Here is a 19,440-nt window from a genome sequence, read left to right as displayed (position 1 = left end):
CACTTAGGAGAAGACACACTATATGTACTGAACACTTTTAAAACAATACTATGAGGTGTGTGCGAGAGGGAGAGAGGGGAAGTTGTCTGTCTTAAGGCTGCAATTCTCTATCTGTCTATGTAAACCTGGTGTCGCTTTTTATATAAAATCTAACTGCTTCCAGTAACTTCCCAAAAATTTGGGAAGCGTGGGGGTCTGGCATAAGCTTCAGAGTTACCAAGTATTGCTCTCCAGAATGCTGTACTCATACCATGCCTGACGGCTGTCAGTCAGCTAGCTCCATCCATCCTTTGTCCCCGAAATAAAAAAAAAGATAACATCCTATCACTAGATCCTTCGCGAAATTTCCAAAGCACGTGGTACAGAATTTTCCAAGGCACCTAATACACTGCGTATTCTCTCAAACATGACACAATACCACATGAAAATATAAAAGAACATTACATAAGCCCTTGTTCATATCTCGCACGAATCCCACAGCACACAAATAGATTACGTAAGACTTTGTAACTAAAATACGTGAAATAAAAAAGTTAACTTCTAAAAATAACATAAATCTACAAATACTAACTTGAATTAAGAGTAAATTGAAATTAACAACAAAGGTCTTACGTAACTTAAATCTAAACCTTGAATCTACACGAGGAAAACTCACCTTATAAGCTGGCTAACCTCTCTTCAATGTAAAATTAATATATATATAAATAAATCATGAATAAACTATTGCATTTACTCTACACTAGACCAGCTTCGTAAGATAATATATATGTTTATATAAATATATATATGCATATATATATAAATCTATATACATATATATATATGTATATATATATATATATATATATATATATATATATATGTGTGTGTGTGTGTATGTGTATGTGTGTGTGTGTGTGTCTATTTGTGTTTTTATTCTATCGTGAGTCTGATGGTGTCAGAAAAAAGGACGAAAGCAGTAATTTCAATCAAGACAATTTTTTTTTTATTTATTTCGGGGCTATAATACATGTTTAATATGTATAACATGTCAGCTGTCGTGATTTACACGAAAACACACACACATATATAAGTATATACTGAATATATATATATATATATATATATATATATATATATATATATATATATATATATAAATATATTTATATATATAACAACAAATGCAGCCTGTTCTAGTCCACTGCAGGACAAAGGCCTCAGACCTGTCCTTATTCGTGACTGAGGTTTGGCCAGTTTTCATCACCACACCGACCAGTGCGGATTGGTGATGGTGGGAGATTTTCGTCTGACCGCTCACAGTAAATCAATCTAGTTTGGGTGGCTCTAACTAGTAAAGCTTTGTTGATCAAGGAGATACACAAACCCTTTCATCACGTTAAAGTATCCCCACTCATAAAGGGATATACATATACATAAATACATACATATATATATATATATATATATATATATATATATATATATATATACACATATATAAATGTATATATATGTATATATATACATACATATATATATATATATATATATATATATATATATACTGTATGTATATATATATATATATATATATATATATATATATATATATACATATATATATATACACACACACACACACATATATATATATACTGTATATATACATACAGTATTCATGTGTGTATACACGGTCGAGGGTAGATATTCAATGTGACTACTTGTAATTTACTTATCATCACCAACGTTTTTGGAGTTTCCAATAGGCCACTATAACCTTAATATAAGTCTCCAAGTCCCACCCAGGGTAATCAAATCTAATTATCCGTCTTGCATAAGGCAAGGCAATCTATAAGCAAGCAAGAACCAGAGGTGCATTTTAAAAGCATAATATTTCACTAAATTTAGGAAAAGGAATTCTAGGTACTAGTTAATTGTCGACAGCCGGAATATGTTTGTTGATAAGAAGAAATTCATGAGAATAAGTTATCTTTTGTGTATATATATATATATATATATATATATATATATATATATATATATATATATATATATATATATATATATATATATCAACCTAAGACTAGCAAAGAGAAGTTATTACAGTCCTGGTTCCAACAAAAATATTGCGCTAAAAATACCGTTTCGATATTTGCTAACATGCCTGAAGAGTAGTGTGGGCAAAGAGCCCTTGTTAACAAAATACACATGGGATTATTACTAATAAGCGCTAATCTTTCTCTGTGGGGACAAATAGCATGCTATCTTTGGATGTTTAATACTGTCTCCTTGCTTCTATGGAAACTAAGGAATGGGTATGGACCTAACATTCTCATTGCAATAATCATAGCCAAGATAATGGGCCCCGGAATTGGCAATCTTGTGTGATTGGTTAAAGTGTCTTAAAAATTCTACTTCGGAGATTTCTTAAGGGATACAGATGCCTATCTAACTTCCTACATTATAGAACTATTTCAGTTTATATGAACTTTTAAAAAACCGTTAACTGTATATGATTATAATTCAACATCTACAAAGTGGAATTGGAAAACTATCCCAAACGTTCGTTTGTGTTTCATGGAAGTTTAATTATTCGCTGATTATACATATAAATTTCAACAATAATACGACCCAACCTCATTACTTGAATGTTTACCATATAGTATTTTGCATAAACTAGTTTCCAACTTGATATTCATTACAGATCTACCTTCACGAGGAGATAATAAATATTTTGATATGTTGTTGTAATCCGATGACTGATATACCGGAGATGAATCAGTGTCCTATGCCCTGTTTGTCTTCCTTATCCATGTAATTCAAATAAAACTCATTGGAAATATAGAATATTTATTCGATTTGTCAGATATCTAAAATACTTTCATGTTGTATATCCAAAAACAACATAATTTAGAAGCACTTGCGGTGAACAATGCCTGGGCCAGACTCGTCGTACTCTTCCTTGGTGACCCACAAGGCCTGGAAGGTGGACAGAGAACCAAGGATGGAACCACCGATCCACACGGAGTATTTCCTCTCAGGGGGAGCGATGATCTTGACCTTGATGGTGGATGGAGCAAGAGAGGTAATTTCCTTCTGCATCCTGTCAGCAATACCAGCATACATGGTAGAGCCACCAGACATGACAACGTTGGCCAACAGATCCTTCCTGATGTCAATGTCACACCTCATGATGGAGTTGTGGACAATCTCGTGAACACCAGCAGATTCCATACCAAGGAAGGAAGGCTGGAACAGGGACTCAGGAGCACGGAAGCGCTCATTGCCAATGGTGATGACCTGACCATCAGGGAGTTCGTAGGACTTGTCGATGGAAGAGGAAGCAGCAGCAGTGTTCATCTCACTCTCGTAGTCCAAGGCGATGTAGCAAAGCTTTTCCTTGATGTCACGGACGATTTCACGTTCAGCGGTGGTGGTGAAGGAGTAGCCCTTCTCAGTCATGATCTTGCCAAGGTAGTTGGTGATGTCACGACCAGCCAAGTCCAGACGGAGGATGGCATGGGGAAGAGCGAAACCTTCATAGACGGGCACCATATGGGAGACACCATCACCAGAGTCGCAAACCTCACCAGTGGTACGACCAGAGGCGTAGAGGGAGAGCACAGCCTGGATACAAATGTATGTGGCAGGCATATTGAAAGCCTCAAACATAATCTGAACCATCTTCTCACGGTTGGCCTTTGGGTTGAGGGGAGCCTCAGTGAGCATGGTGGGGCACTCCTCAGGGGCAACACGGAGCTCATTGTAGAAGGTGTGGTACCAGACCTTCTCCATGTCGTCCCAGTTGGTGATGATACCATGTTCGATGGGGTACTTGAGGGTGAGAATACCACGCTTGCTCTGGGCTTCATCACCAATGTAGGCGTCCTTCTGACCCATACCGACCATCACACCCTGGTGACGGGCACGGCCAACGATGGAGGGGAAGACAGCTCGGGGAGCATCATCACCGGCAAAGCCAGCCTTGACAAGACCGGAGCCATTGTCGCAGATGAGGGTCGCCGCCTCGTCGTCGTCACACATGGTGGAGGTTTACGGTATAAGTATTGTCAGACAAGTACCTGTGAGAGAAGAAATATATTTCAGAATTCCGCTCTTTAGATTAGAGTATCATTTACCATGAAAAAATGATTGAGTATTTAGTATAAAAATAGAAAGGAGAGAGAATTATCAACCATCATAAGAGGTGTAAGAAATGAATTCAAATTTTCTTCGTTAATAAGGACAAAAAGCTACCACTCCTCTGATAAATTTTAATATCTTACTGGAGCAAAACGACTACCAACTGCTAAAATTTAATCTGCAATTAGTAAACTCAAATATGCTACTAATCATTTTGACTAATACTTTTGCCTTTGTAACTAGTCCATTATCGTTTTATGCCTCTAGGAGAAATAAGAATATTCAAAATATATCTAATGGAAGTTTATTTTCCTCGGAATATAACTTTCTTACTCGAAGAAATTCTATTTCGAAATTAACATTGGCCGACAATACTCTAGGCAGATCCATTACCAAATGTACTGGCATTAAGGTAACACTACAGTCATTAAAACTCCTTTTACAAGGATCACATTAAGAAACTGACTGTAGAAACTCTATCACAAATATCCTGTCAATAGAGAGTTTTCGTCATACGTAATATCGCGTTAAGACAGGTCATGCCACTGGCATTGTTCACTTGTTTCACAATTGAATGGGCATCACCTTCGCCTCGACTTGTCGCAGGTATAACTCCAAGTCACGGATCTTACCTGTCGTTGAGTCTGAGACGGACTGAGGTTACTGAGCGTTGCCTTCTCTCTTATATTGGGAAACCAAGAATGTTTGCTGGACCTCGAGCCAAATTTTCCCTTTTTTTTTTCAGGATAAATTCTATAGGAGATTTGCCGGATTACCGAAAGCCCTACACCTAACTTAGGCAGCCAGGCGTCAAAAGAGAACGTCGATGACCTTTTAGCTCTGACTGACGGAAGTTATCCAGTAGTCCATTTCTTTATTTGATGAAGATATAAAACCTCTGAAGTTGCAAAATTATTTAACATAATATATTATTCTATCGTCAGGTTAATCCATTGTGAAATTCTTTATGCAGTCTTTTAAAACCAAGTTTGAAATCAATTATACTCATGAATACATACATATATATACGCACACAAACTTGTATTATATATATACACACACACATATATATATATATATATATATATATATGTATATATATATATATATATATATATATATATATATATATATATATATTACAGAAAAAATTGAGATGATGTATGGAGAAGCATTGATTTAAAAGCTCAAGATAGAGATGAGGCCCTTTGCGTCAACAGGTGTAGGAGGAAATTATATATATATATATATATATATATATATATATATATATATATATATATATATATATGTATGTATGTATACATACACACACACAAATATATATATATATATATATATATACATACAGAATATAAATATATATATATATATATATACATATATATATATATACAGAATATATATATATATATATATGTATGTATATATATATATATATATATATATATATATATGTAACGGTTTTCTAAGAGATATTTTTACGATTTCTATAAATGGACAGAACGCAAAAGCTATAAATGAATATTTTTTTATCTGTAAGAGCGTACCTGTATGTAAATAACTCTTTAATCTTGTTAACGTATTGTGTATATGCATATTTAACCACATTATATGTGACAAGCAGTGAGCGACCTGCTCACCGGGAAATATATCGACATGAAGTTTTGCTCAGACTATCGAGCAGACTTTGAATACAATATACCTGTCATGGTGGAATCCCACTGGTCATTTCTTGTTCGAGGTTTTCGCCCACCTTCAGCCGATGATAGTGAGCGAAATTAAAAGAAGGATAAGCATGGAATGGAGAGCTTTTGGTAAACAAAATGAGATTATGAAAAGTAAAATGCCACATGGTCTAAAAAGAAAAGTATATAACCAGATGGTCCTACCAGTATTAAGTTAGAACATAAGCTAGTTGCAACTCAAAGAGCGATGGAAAGAATAATGCAGGGAATAACACCATGAGACAGAAAAAAGAGCAACATGGATATGAGAGTAGTAAACTAAAGTACAGGATATTCTAACAGCATGTAAGAAAAGAAATGAAAATAGGCAAGACATATAATGAAATTGACAGATAACAGGGAAAGATATATATATATATATATATATATATATATATATATATATATATATATATATAGCGTTACATTACGATATCGCAGTTCGAGGAGCAAATTGGAAAAAGTTAAACGAAACCGATTAGCTGATATCATCATGGCGCCAAGAAATTTTCTAACTGTTGCAGTAATATGTATCATCGGTATATTACGTGAATTGAAGATTTCTACAAATAACACAGGATGAACATAGCAGATATTTATTATCTCTTGAGGCTTGTTGGACCCAAGATTGCCAAGCAAGAGCGCGTCCTATTTGCAGCCGACATCTTTTGTGTTTACATCTGACGTCATGATCGAGGTTCATGCGCGCTGCTTCCCGTCCAGTCGGGAACTTCGGGAAGCCAATATTATTATTATTATTATTATTAAATGCTAAGCTACAACCCTAGTTGGAAAAGCAGGATGCTATAAGCCCAGGGGCCCCAACAGGGAAAATAGCCCAGTGAGGAAAGAAAATAAGGAAATAAGGAAAAATAGAACATTTTAGGAATAGTAACAATATCAAAATAAATATTTCCTATTTAAACTATAAAAACTTTAAACAGAACAAGAGGAAGAAAACTAGATAGAAAAGTGTGCCCAAGTGTACCCTCAAGCAAGAGAACTCTAACCCAAGGCAGTGTAAGACCATGGTACAGAGGCTATGGCACTACCCAAGAATAGAGAACAATGGTTTGATTTTGGAGTGTCCTTCTTCTAGAAGAGCTGCTTACCATAGCTAAAGAGTCTCTTCTACCCTTACCAAGAGGAAAGTAGCCACTGAACAATTACAGTGCAGTAGTTAACCCCTTGGGTGAAGAAGAATTGTCTAGTAATCACAGTGTTGTCAGGTGTATGAGGACAGAGGAGAATCTGTAAAGGATAGGCCAGACTATTCGGTGTCTGTGTAGGCAAAGGGAAAGAACCGTAACCAGAGAGAAGGGTCCTATGTAGTACTGCCTGGCCAGTCAAAGGACCCCATAACTCTCTAGCGGTAGTATCTCAACGGGCGGCTGGTGCCAAGGCCAACCTACTACCAAGCAATAACATCTCGTGCTTTCCATTTTGGGCAGCTGTTGGCGAAAAAAATAAAAGCCTAATGTGATTCCAGCTTTACTATGTATACATTTCCATTCAGACCGAGATGTAAAGACGTTGTTGTGACGGCCAGCCTGAGACTGCTCGTCGGACTCGGAATTCCTTTTCTTAGGAAGTGTTTTGGAGCCTTCAGCCAAAGCCTTAAGTACGCAATGTTTTCGGACAAAGACACCACATTTCCGTCATTGATCACGGACGTCGAGATGGGATTTACGTATCTTTTTTCCTATTTCCGGCAGGATTTTAATTTCAGATTTGTGCAGACGTTTCCTAGCTTTTTAATTTTTTATATAATATAATACTCTATACCAGAAAATTTTTGTGTGTGTCCATGAATGCTATCATATCCTCCCGCTTTCAAAGAATCGAGACCCAAAGAGTTTTAAAAGAATTGTCTACTCTAATATAAAAACCCGTTAACTTCGAACGGCCACAGCTGTCAAATCTCATTTAGTCTTGATTGTCATTTAGTTAGCATCCAATGCTTCTCTGTCACGAATGTATTTTAGAAATGGAGCAACGCTCTGCTGATCAGTTTCTTGTGTAGGCGTGTGTAGCAGCTACTGTAACTGGTGGGAATGTTTTCAGCACCCAGGGGTCATCTGAAATAATTCAGTAGTTAATGCTTAAATGAGGTAATGAATAATGTATGATATATAAATATATATATATATATATATATATATATATATACATATATATATTATATATATTATATATATATATATATATATATATATATATTTATATACATATATATATATGTATATATATATATATATATATATATATATATATATATATATATATATATATATATATATATGTCCGTGCGTATACATATAATCAATCTACGCCAGGTCATGAGGCCAAAAAAAAAAAAAAGGATAAGCATGGAATGGAGAGCTTTTGGTAAACAAAATGAGATTATGAAAAGTAAAATGCCCCATGCTCTAAAAAGAAAAGTATATAACCACATGGTCCTACCAGTATTAACTTAGAACATAAGCTAGTTGCAACTCAAAGAGCGATGGAAAGAATAATGCAGGGAATAACACCATGAGACAGAAAAAAGAGCAACATGGATATGAGAGGAACAAACGAAAGTAAAGGACATTCTAACAGAATGTAAGAAAAGAAATGAAAATGGGCACGACATATAATGAAAATGACAGATAACAGATTGCCATTAGGATTAACAAAATGGATTCCTAGAGATTCCAAACGAAGGAGGGGAAGAAAGAGAAGACGATGGATGGACGATATAAGCACATTTGCTGGTATAGACTGGCACAGAAAGACCATAAACAGACGCAAGTGAGAGAACATGGTCTGAGGGTTTTGCCCTGAAGAGGACTAGGTACGGCTGATAATGATGATTATGTATGTGTATATATATATATATATATATATATATATATATATATATATATATATATATATATATATATATTATATATATACACAGTATATATATATATATATATATATATATATACATATATATATATACACACAGTATATATATATATATATATATATATATATATATATATATATATATATATATATATCTACCTTCAGTGTCAACGGATAATGAGACATCGGAACATAGGTTTTTTCCTTTTATTACCAGAAGATCGTAATTACACTTTGCTCAGCGAGGACCTATTGTTCTTGTGAGAGTTCGAGTGATACTGACTCTCTATATGAGCAAGGAAGGCATTGTTGCTCTGACAATATACTGAATCTACTAAATTTGTGGAAATCTCCACTGTTATGGAAAAATGCTGTCACCCATATGTCTTTAAGACACGTCACATATAAGAGTCCAATTATCATTCTTAAGAGTCGTGGTACTTTTAAAAAGGATAATGATCTCACTACATAAAATAAAACTAACATATGCATCTATATATTTTTCTGTCCTGGGCTTGGGATATGCATACACACTTATATATATATATATATATATATATATATATATATATATATATATATATATATATATATGTATATATATACATATATATCTATATATATATATTTATATATATATTTATATATATATATATATATATATATATATATATATGTGTGTGTGTGTGTGTGTGTGTGTATATTTATATATAAGTGTGTGTAATTCTATGTATGTATATATATTTGCATATATATACATACATCAGATAAACTTAACAATCAATCATTAAAAACACACATAACCTTATGTATGTATATATGTATATATATATATACACACACACACACACACATATATATATATATATATATATATATATATATATATATATATATATATATATATATATATATATATGTGTGTGTGTGTGTGTGTGTGTGTGTGTGTGTGTGGTGTGGTATGTGTGTGAACGTGTGTATGACTTTAGAATTTAACAAGAATGAAACAAAACTGTAGTGTCTGGTTGAAACAATATTAAATGAATATAGAGATATAGGTATTTTTTTTCTAGCACAAAGATTATGTATTGAAAATAATTGTTTAAGCTACTGGGGACTGAACTTTGTTCATTTGTCAGTATGCTTAAAATTTCACGTATCTTCAAGTAAGTTTCTAAGAGGTTAACAAATGGACGATACCTGAAAGATGAGGTTGAAAGGCAGGGTATTCCCTGGTCAATGTTCGTGTTGGCAAAATTCGTTAAAATAAACGAGGTATATTTTGATGAGATTATATTTAACCAAATGATAAATTTTTTGCACGAGATATTGACTCATATGTCCTATGAGAGATAATTCATTTACGACGGATGACAGGGAATAGGACCATAAAGGAAGGTGTAAGTGGTAGTTTGTAAGCGATGGTGTGTATGAAGGCGTGTGTTGCAGTGTAGGCCTATAGATCTTTAGGTATGTGCAGGAGGTAAATTGTCTCACAACGTGACATTGGTGCTAGAGATCCTCGGAGGTGGTGATGGCCGCAAAAAAAGTTCTGCAGAAATGACCAACGGGTAGCCATATATCATCTAAGCCGCTCAGACATCCACAGTGTCCCTGGGAGTGGTCCATAGTCTGAGGGGGACCCAGGGAAGTTGTGAAAAACAACTGGAATCGCTGAGGCGGCCATGAAAGGTGTTTTGAGGGTACCTACTACGATGGAAACATTCCCCCATTCCATTGGCTGCGGTGTTGTAAAAGGTAGTATGATGTAGGGTGATGCCGAGAAGATGGCCTGATGATGACCTAAATTGAGAGGTTGAAGAGGCACCCTTGTCGGAAGTAATAGGCTCTTGGATACCAAATCTTGTTATATATCGGGAAAGTAAGGCCGCAATACATGACATGGATGTTGCATCTTCCATGAAGATGGCTTCAGGCCAGCGAGTGGAGTAATCGATGTCTGTGAAAAGGTAACAGTGTCTTTATGATGCGGGTAGGGGGCCAATCACATTAATGTGAATGTGGGAAAAGTGACGCCAGGGTTGATGAGAAGTGACCACACCCGAATCCGAGTACTGAAACACTTTTGAAGTTTGATAGAAATACACGCATGGACCCAATCCTTAGCATCTTTCGTAATCCCATACTATATAAACTTTGACTTCAGTAGCTGTGCAGTAGATCGGCGTAAAGGGTGTGCGAGACCATGGATTGGTGAAATATCTATTGGTGCATGGGGGCAGGTATCCAGGGGCGTGGCCTACCAGTACAGACCTCACAGATGAGGGTAGCATTGGAGTCATCAAGGGTGACATCCTCCTAACGGAAAGAAATGCAGGATGTTCTGCAGGTTTGATACTCGAGTCTGTTCGTTTGGGCTTCTGCCAAGGCTTTGTAATCCAGTCCCAGGTGTACGACAGCCATAATGTTTCTGGAAAGGGCGTCAGCAACAGGATTCAGTTTACCAGGGATGTATTGAATGTTACAGTTGTATTCAGAAAAGACAGAGTTGTCAGTGTTGAAGAGCGAATGAGGCATCAGACTGTCAAGAAAAGGCATGCATAAAGGGCTTGTGGTCCATGCTAATGATGAAGGACGAAGCCTCTAAGAAGTGGCAGAAATGACAGACAGGTAAATACACGGCCAGTATCTTACTGTAGATTAGGTCGATCCTCCTTGGAAAGTTTTCTACTAAAGACAGCCAATAGGCTATAGATCATTTATTTAAGTACTGGCCCAACAATAACATCACTGGCATTGGTGTAGAGTAGTAGGGATGCTGTTGGCACAGGAAAGGTGAGAGCCGTAGCCGTTGATAGGGCTTCCTTTGCACTAAAGAAGGCCGCCTCCTAACGGGTGGCCTCCCACTTCAGGATTTTTAGCTTGCCCCTGAGTTGTAGAGGAAAGTGAGAGTGGCGGCGATGGCTGGCAAGAACTGGTGATAGTATTTCACCATGCCCAACAACTTCTCCTGTCTGTTGACAGTCGAGGGGAGTTTCTGTACTACTTATACCTCCTCAGGGAGGGAGCGAACACCCTCCGAAGTGATGCGGTGACCCAAGAATGCCACATTCTTGGCACAAAAGGTATGCTTGTTGTACCTGATTACAAGCCCTTTCTGCTGCAGGTGGTTGAGGGCGACACATAAGTGATGTAAAAATGTCATCTACATAACATTCACAGAAGAGGAAGTCTCCTGAGATGCCATCTATAAGTCGACGAAATGTGGCCCCTGTATTATGAAAGCAAAACCTGGAGAAATTAAAGGTATATGTGCCCAAAGGATTGGTGATGACAATCTTGGGGTGTCTTCTGGGTTCATGGGAACCTGATAATACCCCTTCAGGAGGTCAAGGCTCAAGATTACTTTAGTGCAGTGAAGGTAGGTGTTGATGTTGGGAATTGGGTAATAGTCTGGTTCCTTCTGCATGTTAAGATGACCCTAATCCCCACAAATGTGTAAGGATCCATCCTTCTTCAGGACAATGTACAGGTGCGATGATGATGGGTATGAAGTCTTTTGATATGTTCCCTTTCTTCCATTTTGCCGAATGTGCACTTAGCAGCTGCCAAATGTCTGAATCTTGCAGACACTGGGGGCCCCGTTGTGTTGATATGGTGATTGATACCACGCTAGGCTGGAACCATGGGCATCTAGTGTACTTCCAGCAGAAATAGGTTAGGATATAAAGTAAGGAGGTGGTCATAGGCATCCATGGGCGCACTAATGTGGAGAGGGAGGTCAGAGGGAGAAGGTGGTAAAGGTGTGGAAGAGTAATGGCTGGTGTCGACCAAGCGTTGATATGTGATGTCAACCAGGAGGTGGAAATTGGCAAGGAAATCCACACCAATGAGGGGCAATGTTATGTTGGCGATGATGAAATTCCACCAGTACTTGGTGCCCTCAACTGACAGTGTAAGTATCTTGTAACCGTGGGTGGGGATAGTAGATCCATTGGTGGCAACCAGGCAAACATCAGCAGTCCTGGAATTATGGGGTCTGCCTTGAAGAGGTAACAAGGCAGAAGGGAGGAACAGGTACCAGTATGTACCAGAGATTGCATAATAGATCCTGAATCTGGCAAAAAGAAGAGATTAGTACATAGGAGGAAACTTGCATGTTTTTTTACCACTGACATCTGGTAGCACAGCTGAGGGCGATGGGTATCATCCAGTGGCTGTTGTGGGTGTTGGGCAGCATAGGTAGGTGATGGGTGGTTTTATCACTGGCCAGGTTTATCACAAGGTGGGCATTGATGTTCTACAACAATCACCACAGCTTCAGTTGGTCTTGTATGGTTGTCCCCTTCGTAAGGAGTGGTGTTGTTGATTGAGTTCTTGACGGTGGTGAAGCGACTGTCTATAAGGGCATCGACTTATTGGGCAATGTGTTAACATTGGGAAGGGCGGCTTGCACTGGTTATGGCAGGTGATGTGACCAAAGGGCTAAAAAAAGTTTAACATTAAGGGAAGAATCATCTGCAGAAGGCTGAAGGTGAGCAATACTGATCATTTCCCTGAGGGCCATTAATGCCCCTTGATCACCCAACAGTTATTGAGAGAGCTCAATAATCTTGATTATATGAGTGGCTGGTGGCAGTGAGTATTGCTCCAACAGGAATGATTGAGGATATCATACTCTATGACGGCGTCCCTTTGCTCGCAAAGCCAATCGGATATTTATAGGAGGGTATCGTCGGGATCACAGCGAGGAGGTAGTCAGCTTTGGTGCCTGAGTGTGTCATGCCCTTGTTGAGGAACTGAATATCGCCACACTGAAACCAGACAAAGGCAAAGGCAAAGGGCGGGAACCTCACTGTGGCAGCATGGACAGATGAGTTGGGGTCAGTTGTGGGAATGGTTAGAGGAGATGGTAGATGAAAAAGTGAGTTGAGAGTGGAGGACGAGCTAAAGCAAACAGCAGCTCCCAAACAACTGATTATATTTACAGATAATACAGGTATTTATAGGCGCCACAGGGGTCACATACGGGTGACAATTGCATGTTTACAATCAACATCTTTTGTTAATAAGGTTGACACTGGCATAAAAAATTAGATAACAATAAAATAGAATGAAAATAAAGTTTAAATTTGCTTGTTATATTTACCGAATTTCTACGTGGATTCCAATAACGGTTGTAGTATTGAAAAATACGTTGATAGAGCATTTCTTCATTTGTATGTGCGATGTTTGCTGCATGGGCATTACTAACCTATAAAAACCTCATGCAGTATTCGATATACAGACCATATTAAGGGTACTAAGGATGAAAGGAATAATGGGTGGATAAGAAGTGAGATTGATTGAAGTTCCTATTTTCTTCTTTGTCCTAAGTTTTTACCCATTTCTCTATATGGTCGCTGTTTCCTATCAACATTTTAACACGCATCGTCTCAGAGTTAAAAACATCCCGTGATGGATAAGGATTGACACCATCCATAAAAAAAAAAAGAATACTTTGAAAAAATAGCCAGGTTGAAAACTTCTTGGGAAAGGAGAGATCACTGTAAATTTCTCTTGAAAAGGAATTGTTTTTAAACCTTCCCAGGAGAAAGGTGGTTAAAAATATAATTTTGGTATGAAGTAAGTTTGAACCCTTCCCTGTTGGGAGTAGTTTAAAATATCCTTTGAAAATCAGACAGGTTAGAAATAGGAGGCACAATAAATTTCATTTGAAAAAGGATTGCATTGAAACCATTTAAGGAGTTAAGATATTGCTTGAAAAAGGGGATGGTTTAAAACATTTTGAAAATTAGAGTTGAAAAAAATCCCTTAGAAAAAACATGCAGAGGAAAAGGTTCAGTATTTTGTATTCAGTCGCTGCTTCTTAACTGGTCCCTCCACATTATGTCCTGTGTATTATTGGCCTTTCCTTTCTTTTCCTTCCATCGACATCCATGTACCTGACCCTCTTTACGAACACAGTTCTTTTCTATTCGCATATTATGATCAAACCACACATCCACCTAAAATCCTGAATTCAGCCAATTATAATTTTAATTCTTAGGGACTTTCTTCATCATCTTCATCACGTCCCTATAAACTTTGAACACTACTATCCTTTTGCTCAGCCGAAATGCAAAGGCTTCAGAAATAAAGCATTTGGTTATCAGCTTTTATTTTTAAGCCTGATCACAGAGTTAGTTTTGGGATTTATTATATTTCTGTTAGAGAGAGAGAGAGAGAGAGAGAGAGAGAGAGAGAGAGAGAGAGAGAGAGAGAGAGAGAGAGAGAGAGAGAGAGAGAGAGAGAGAGAGAGAGTACCTGCTCTAACGACAACACCTTATGACATTATTATTCGCTAGATCGGATTGTCTGTACGGGTCTGGTTGAAAATTTATATACCTAGAGACAAGTTTAGTAGATAATTATTCAATGATAATAAAAAAAAATCACGGGAAAACATGCGATCATTAATTTAAATCAATATCTAATTCATTCGTTTCTTGTCAAATACCCAATTTCTCCACAAAATTAACTAACTCCATCAATAGCATTCGATATAATTTTTGGAAAGAGGGACCGACTAAAATATAACTAGGTATAAATCACTTATGAAGGCATAATCTAACCTATCCCCTTTTGTGGGAGTTAAGGACGTTTCCTTTAAGAAACTAAATATGGTGACTAACAAATTGATTTCTTAAAGCGTATGCAGTCTCTTACTTTGCAGTACGTTAACTTTTGTTAAAAAAATACCACCCAGTGTTTACCTTGTAAAAGGTTTGAAACAAAACCAGATATAGAATAATCTTTATTTTATTGGAAAATCGCTAAGAATTTGATATACAGTTTAGAAGCACTTGCGGTGAACAATACCAGGGCCAGACTCATCATATTCTTCCTTGGTGACCCACAAGGCCTGGAAGGTGGACAGAGAACCGAGGATGGAACCACCGATCCAGACGGAGTACTTCCTCTCAGGGGGAGCAATGATCTTGACCTTGATGGTGGATGGAGCAAGAGCAGTGATTTCCTTCTGCATCCTGTCAGCAATACCAGCATACATGGTGGAACCACCAGACATGACAATGTTGGCTAAAAGGTCCTTCCTGATGTCAATGTCGCACCTCATGATGGAGTTGTGGACGACCTCATGAACACCAGCAGATTCCATACCAAGGAAGGAAGGCTGGAACAGGGACTCAGGAGCACGGAAACGTTCGTTGCCGATGGTGATTACCTGACCGTCAGGAAGTTCATAGGACTTGTCAATGGAAGAGGAAGCAGCAGCTGTGTTCATCTCACTCTCGAAGTCCAGGGCAATGTAGCAGAGCTTCTCCTTGATGTCACGGACGATTTCACGTTCAGCGGTGGTGGTGAAAGAGTAGCCGCGCTCAGTCATGATTTTGCCAAGGTAGTTGGTGATGTCACGACCAGCCAAATCCAGACGGAGGATGGCGTGGGGAAGAGCGAAACCTTCATAGACGGGCACCATGTGGGAGACACCATCACCAGAGTCGCAAACCTCACCAGTGGTACGACCAGAGGCATAGAGGGAGAGGACAGCCTGGATGCAAATGTAAGTGGCGGGCATGTTGAAAGCCTCAAACATGATCTGAACCATCTTCTCACGGTTGGCCTTTGGGTTGAGGGGAGCCTCAGTGAGCATGGTGGGGCACTCCTCAGGGGCAACACGGAGCTCATTGTAGAAGGTGTGGTACCAGACCTTCTCCATGTCGTCCCAGTTGGTGATGATGCCATGCTCAATGGGGTACTTGAGGGTGAGGATACCACGCTTGCTCTGGGCTTCATCACCAATGTAGGCGTCCTTCTGACCCATACCGACCATCACACCCTGGTGACGAGCACGGCCAACGATGGAGGGGAAGACAGCTCGGGGAGCGTCATCACCGGCGAAGCCAGCCTTGACAAGACCGGAGCCATTGTCGCAGATGAGGGTCGCCGCATCTTCGTCGTCACACATGGTGGAGGTTTACGGTATAAGTATTGTCACACAAGTACCTGTAATAGAATAAAGACAATCCGTAGCACAACAGTTTCAATTATTATTACTTCCCAACTATAAAGAGTTATCTAGTAATTAGTAGAATAGAATGACCCTCTTCTGATTCATGTACTAGGAGACTAGTAAGGAAAGAGGCATAGAGAGAAAGAATACTAGCTTAATGATGGTAAATTAGCCTAAATTACCGACCATTATAATAATAAACATATATAAAATAATTCGTTAAAATTGTGAACGAATAAGCTAAGGACTATCAAATTAAATTGAATATCTCATACAAGCAAAATGGATGAAAAACCATTAACTTTAAATCTGAATTGACAAAACTCAAGTATAAAACTACCGTTATATCCAATAGTTTTTATTTAAAATCAGAAAAAAACTAGTTTTTATCCTAATTTTAATCTTAGTTTAAACTTGAAGCCCTCAGCAAGTTGGTAACAATACCTTACTTGATACAAAATAAAGTAAAGTACCATTGTGCTAATTTTTCATAGTTTATTTTTTTGGTGAAAGCATTAAAACAAAAACCTTTCTGGTTTGCTTATTAGATAGAATTATCGGATAAAACTAAAATCTTTTTAAGACGTATATTATTTACTTGGTTAGGATGATTAGAATATTGAATTTAAATTACGGTTCTGATTGTAATTTGCCACTCTACTCGATTAGTGATATATGATACTTAAATTTGCCGCTGAAAATAATCAAGAAAATGGTCTTCATTGTATTAAACATCAAATCTTACTTTTCTTATTTCATTTATAATAAAATAAAACACATTGTAACGCGAATACCTTCCATAGAGTAAACAAAATGTTCAAAAAACTTTTTAACTTTAAGAGAAATAATAATAGGTAAATGACATACTGAATGTATTGAATTTGACATGGAATAGACACAGTCAATGTAACTCTCGCAACATTAACAAAATTTAACCAAATATATGCTGCTACAAACTCACTCGTAAATCGAAAGAAACCTTTTCAAGAGATTATTTTAAATAATTATAAGTGAGAATTTTTTTTTTTTTTTTTTAAGAATTACATAACTCCTAATCGAGGATGTAATATCTAAAAATTAAAATTGTATAATAATAAAGTCAATTCTATTGTTAAATGTATTTGCATCATTATAATCGTTAAAACTCTTACCGGATTCACTACACTCTAAGCAACAATAATCGAGCGGACTTGATTAAGAATTTCCCCTTCATAGAAAATTCTCATTACTTCTAGTGTCGAGTAACACAGGTTTCACCACCAGCAAATTACGTGGCACGTTACAAAATTTCACTAAGACAACCGCATTGAAAAAATCACTTTTCCCTCGCTCTAACCCGATACATCCACAAGTCACGGATCTTACCTCTCGATGAGTCTGAGACGGACTGAGGTTACTGAGCGTTGCCTTCTCTCTTATATTGGGAAACCAAGAATGTTTCTGGGACGATGAGCCAAATTTTTTAAGGACAGATCCTTCGGGAGATTTTCTGGATCAGGAAAGACCAAAAACTAGGAATATTTAATTGAATACCAAAAAGAAATCTTTAATGGCTCATTGGCCTTGACGAATCGGATTCTTCCAGTTGACTTTGTGTTTAAACAATAGATAGCTGGGAACCTGTGATTCCGTGAGACATTACTGAAAAGTTTAGAATAGTATAATCTCTCCTCATAAAATACTTAACATTTTATGAAAAGACAACTAAAGTCAATATTACTATATATATATATATATATATATATATATATATATATATATATATATATATATATATATATATATATATATATATATATATATATATATATATATATAAAGAACACGAAAGTGATTGGTATTTCTATTTCATTCTTGTGGTGGTTGATAAATATGTGTATGTATGTATGTATGTATGAATGTATGTATGTATATATATACATATAAATTTATATATATATATATATATATATATATATATATATATATATATATATATATATATATATATATATATTCAAATAAGACACAAATACCTATTAACATTCAATTCACTCTGCCACGGGATAAAGGCGATGTAGTTCGAATCCTTGGTTGGGTAAAAGAAATTTTCCTATATGTGTCTCTTGCCTCGTGACATACTGAACTCGATACTAAAAGGCTTATGTAGATCATTAGAAAACAAATATTGATTAGCAGTGATAAAACTACCCTAAAACGGTATAAGTGTCACACACCAATACGCTGTAATAGTGGAGATGGGTTGATTTCAATTCTCAGTATAAATTCTGAATTCGACAGGATTGAAAACTACATAATAGGAATCATGTAATAACTCAACTTATTCCAGAATTGAACGGTATTACTATTTACATGTTTTTATTCTTCGCAAAGGCTTAAATTATTGGCAGGACAGAAGCACTTATCATGAAAGGAATATTCCTATGGGTAAGTAATCGCGTGGCAGAGTGAATTAAATATTATAACTAGAAGGTATTTGAAAAACTTTAGAAAAAATATGAAATTCACAGGTGCAAATAATTAAAATTATATATATATATATATATATATATATATATATATATATATATATATATATATATATATATATATATATATATATATATATATATATATATATATATATATATATATATATATATATATACACACACACATATATATATATATATATATATATATATATATATATATATATATATATATATATATATATAT

The 19,440-nt window shown here is 36.5% G+C and overlaps 2 protein-coding genes across 2 annotated transcripts; both read right to left on the bottom strand.

Annotated features, from left to right (window-relative positions):
• Window positions 1-2,892: 2,892 nt before the first annotated feature.
• LOC137653286 (actin-2, muscle-specific-like) lies at window positions 2,893-4,026 on the bottom strand. The gene has a single exon (XM_068386657.1). It carries the CDS (start codon window positions 4,024-4,026, stop codon window positions 2,893-2,895), a length of 1,134 nt encoding a protein of 377 aa, XP_068242758.1.
• Window positions 4,027-15,499: 11,473 nt separating this feature from the next.
• Window positions 15,500-16,711, bottom strand: LOC137653285 (actin-2, muscle-specific-like). The gene has a single exon (XM_068386656.1). It carries the CDS (start codon window positions 16,675-16,677, stop codon window positions 15,544-15,546), a length of 1,134 nt encoding a protein of 377 aa, XP_068242757.1. The 5' UTR covers window positions 16,678-16,711; the 3' UTR covers window positions 15,500-15,543.
• Window positions 16,712-19,440: the final 2,729 nt, after the last annotated feature.

This window comes from Palaemon carinicauda, chromosome 14 (genome assembly GCF_036898095.1).
Source record: "Palaemon carinicauda isolate YSFRI2023 chromosome 14, ASM3689809v2, whole genome shotgun sequence".
Taxonomy (NCBI): domain Eukaryota; kingdom Metazoa; phylum Arthropoda; class Malacostraca; order Decapoda; family Palaemonidae; genus Palaemon; species Palaemon carinicauda.
This window is presented reverse-complemented; position numbering and strand designations above follow the sequence as displayed.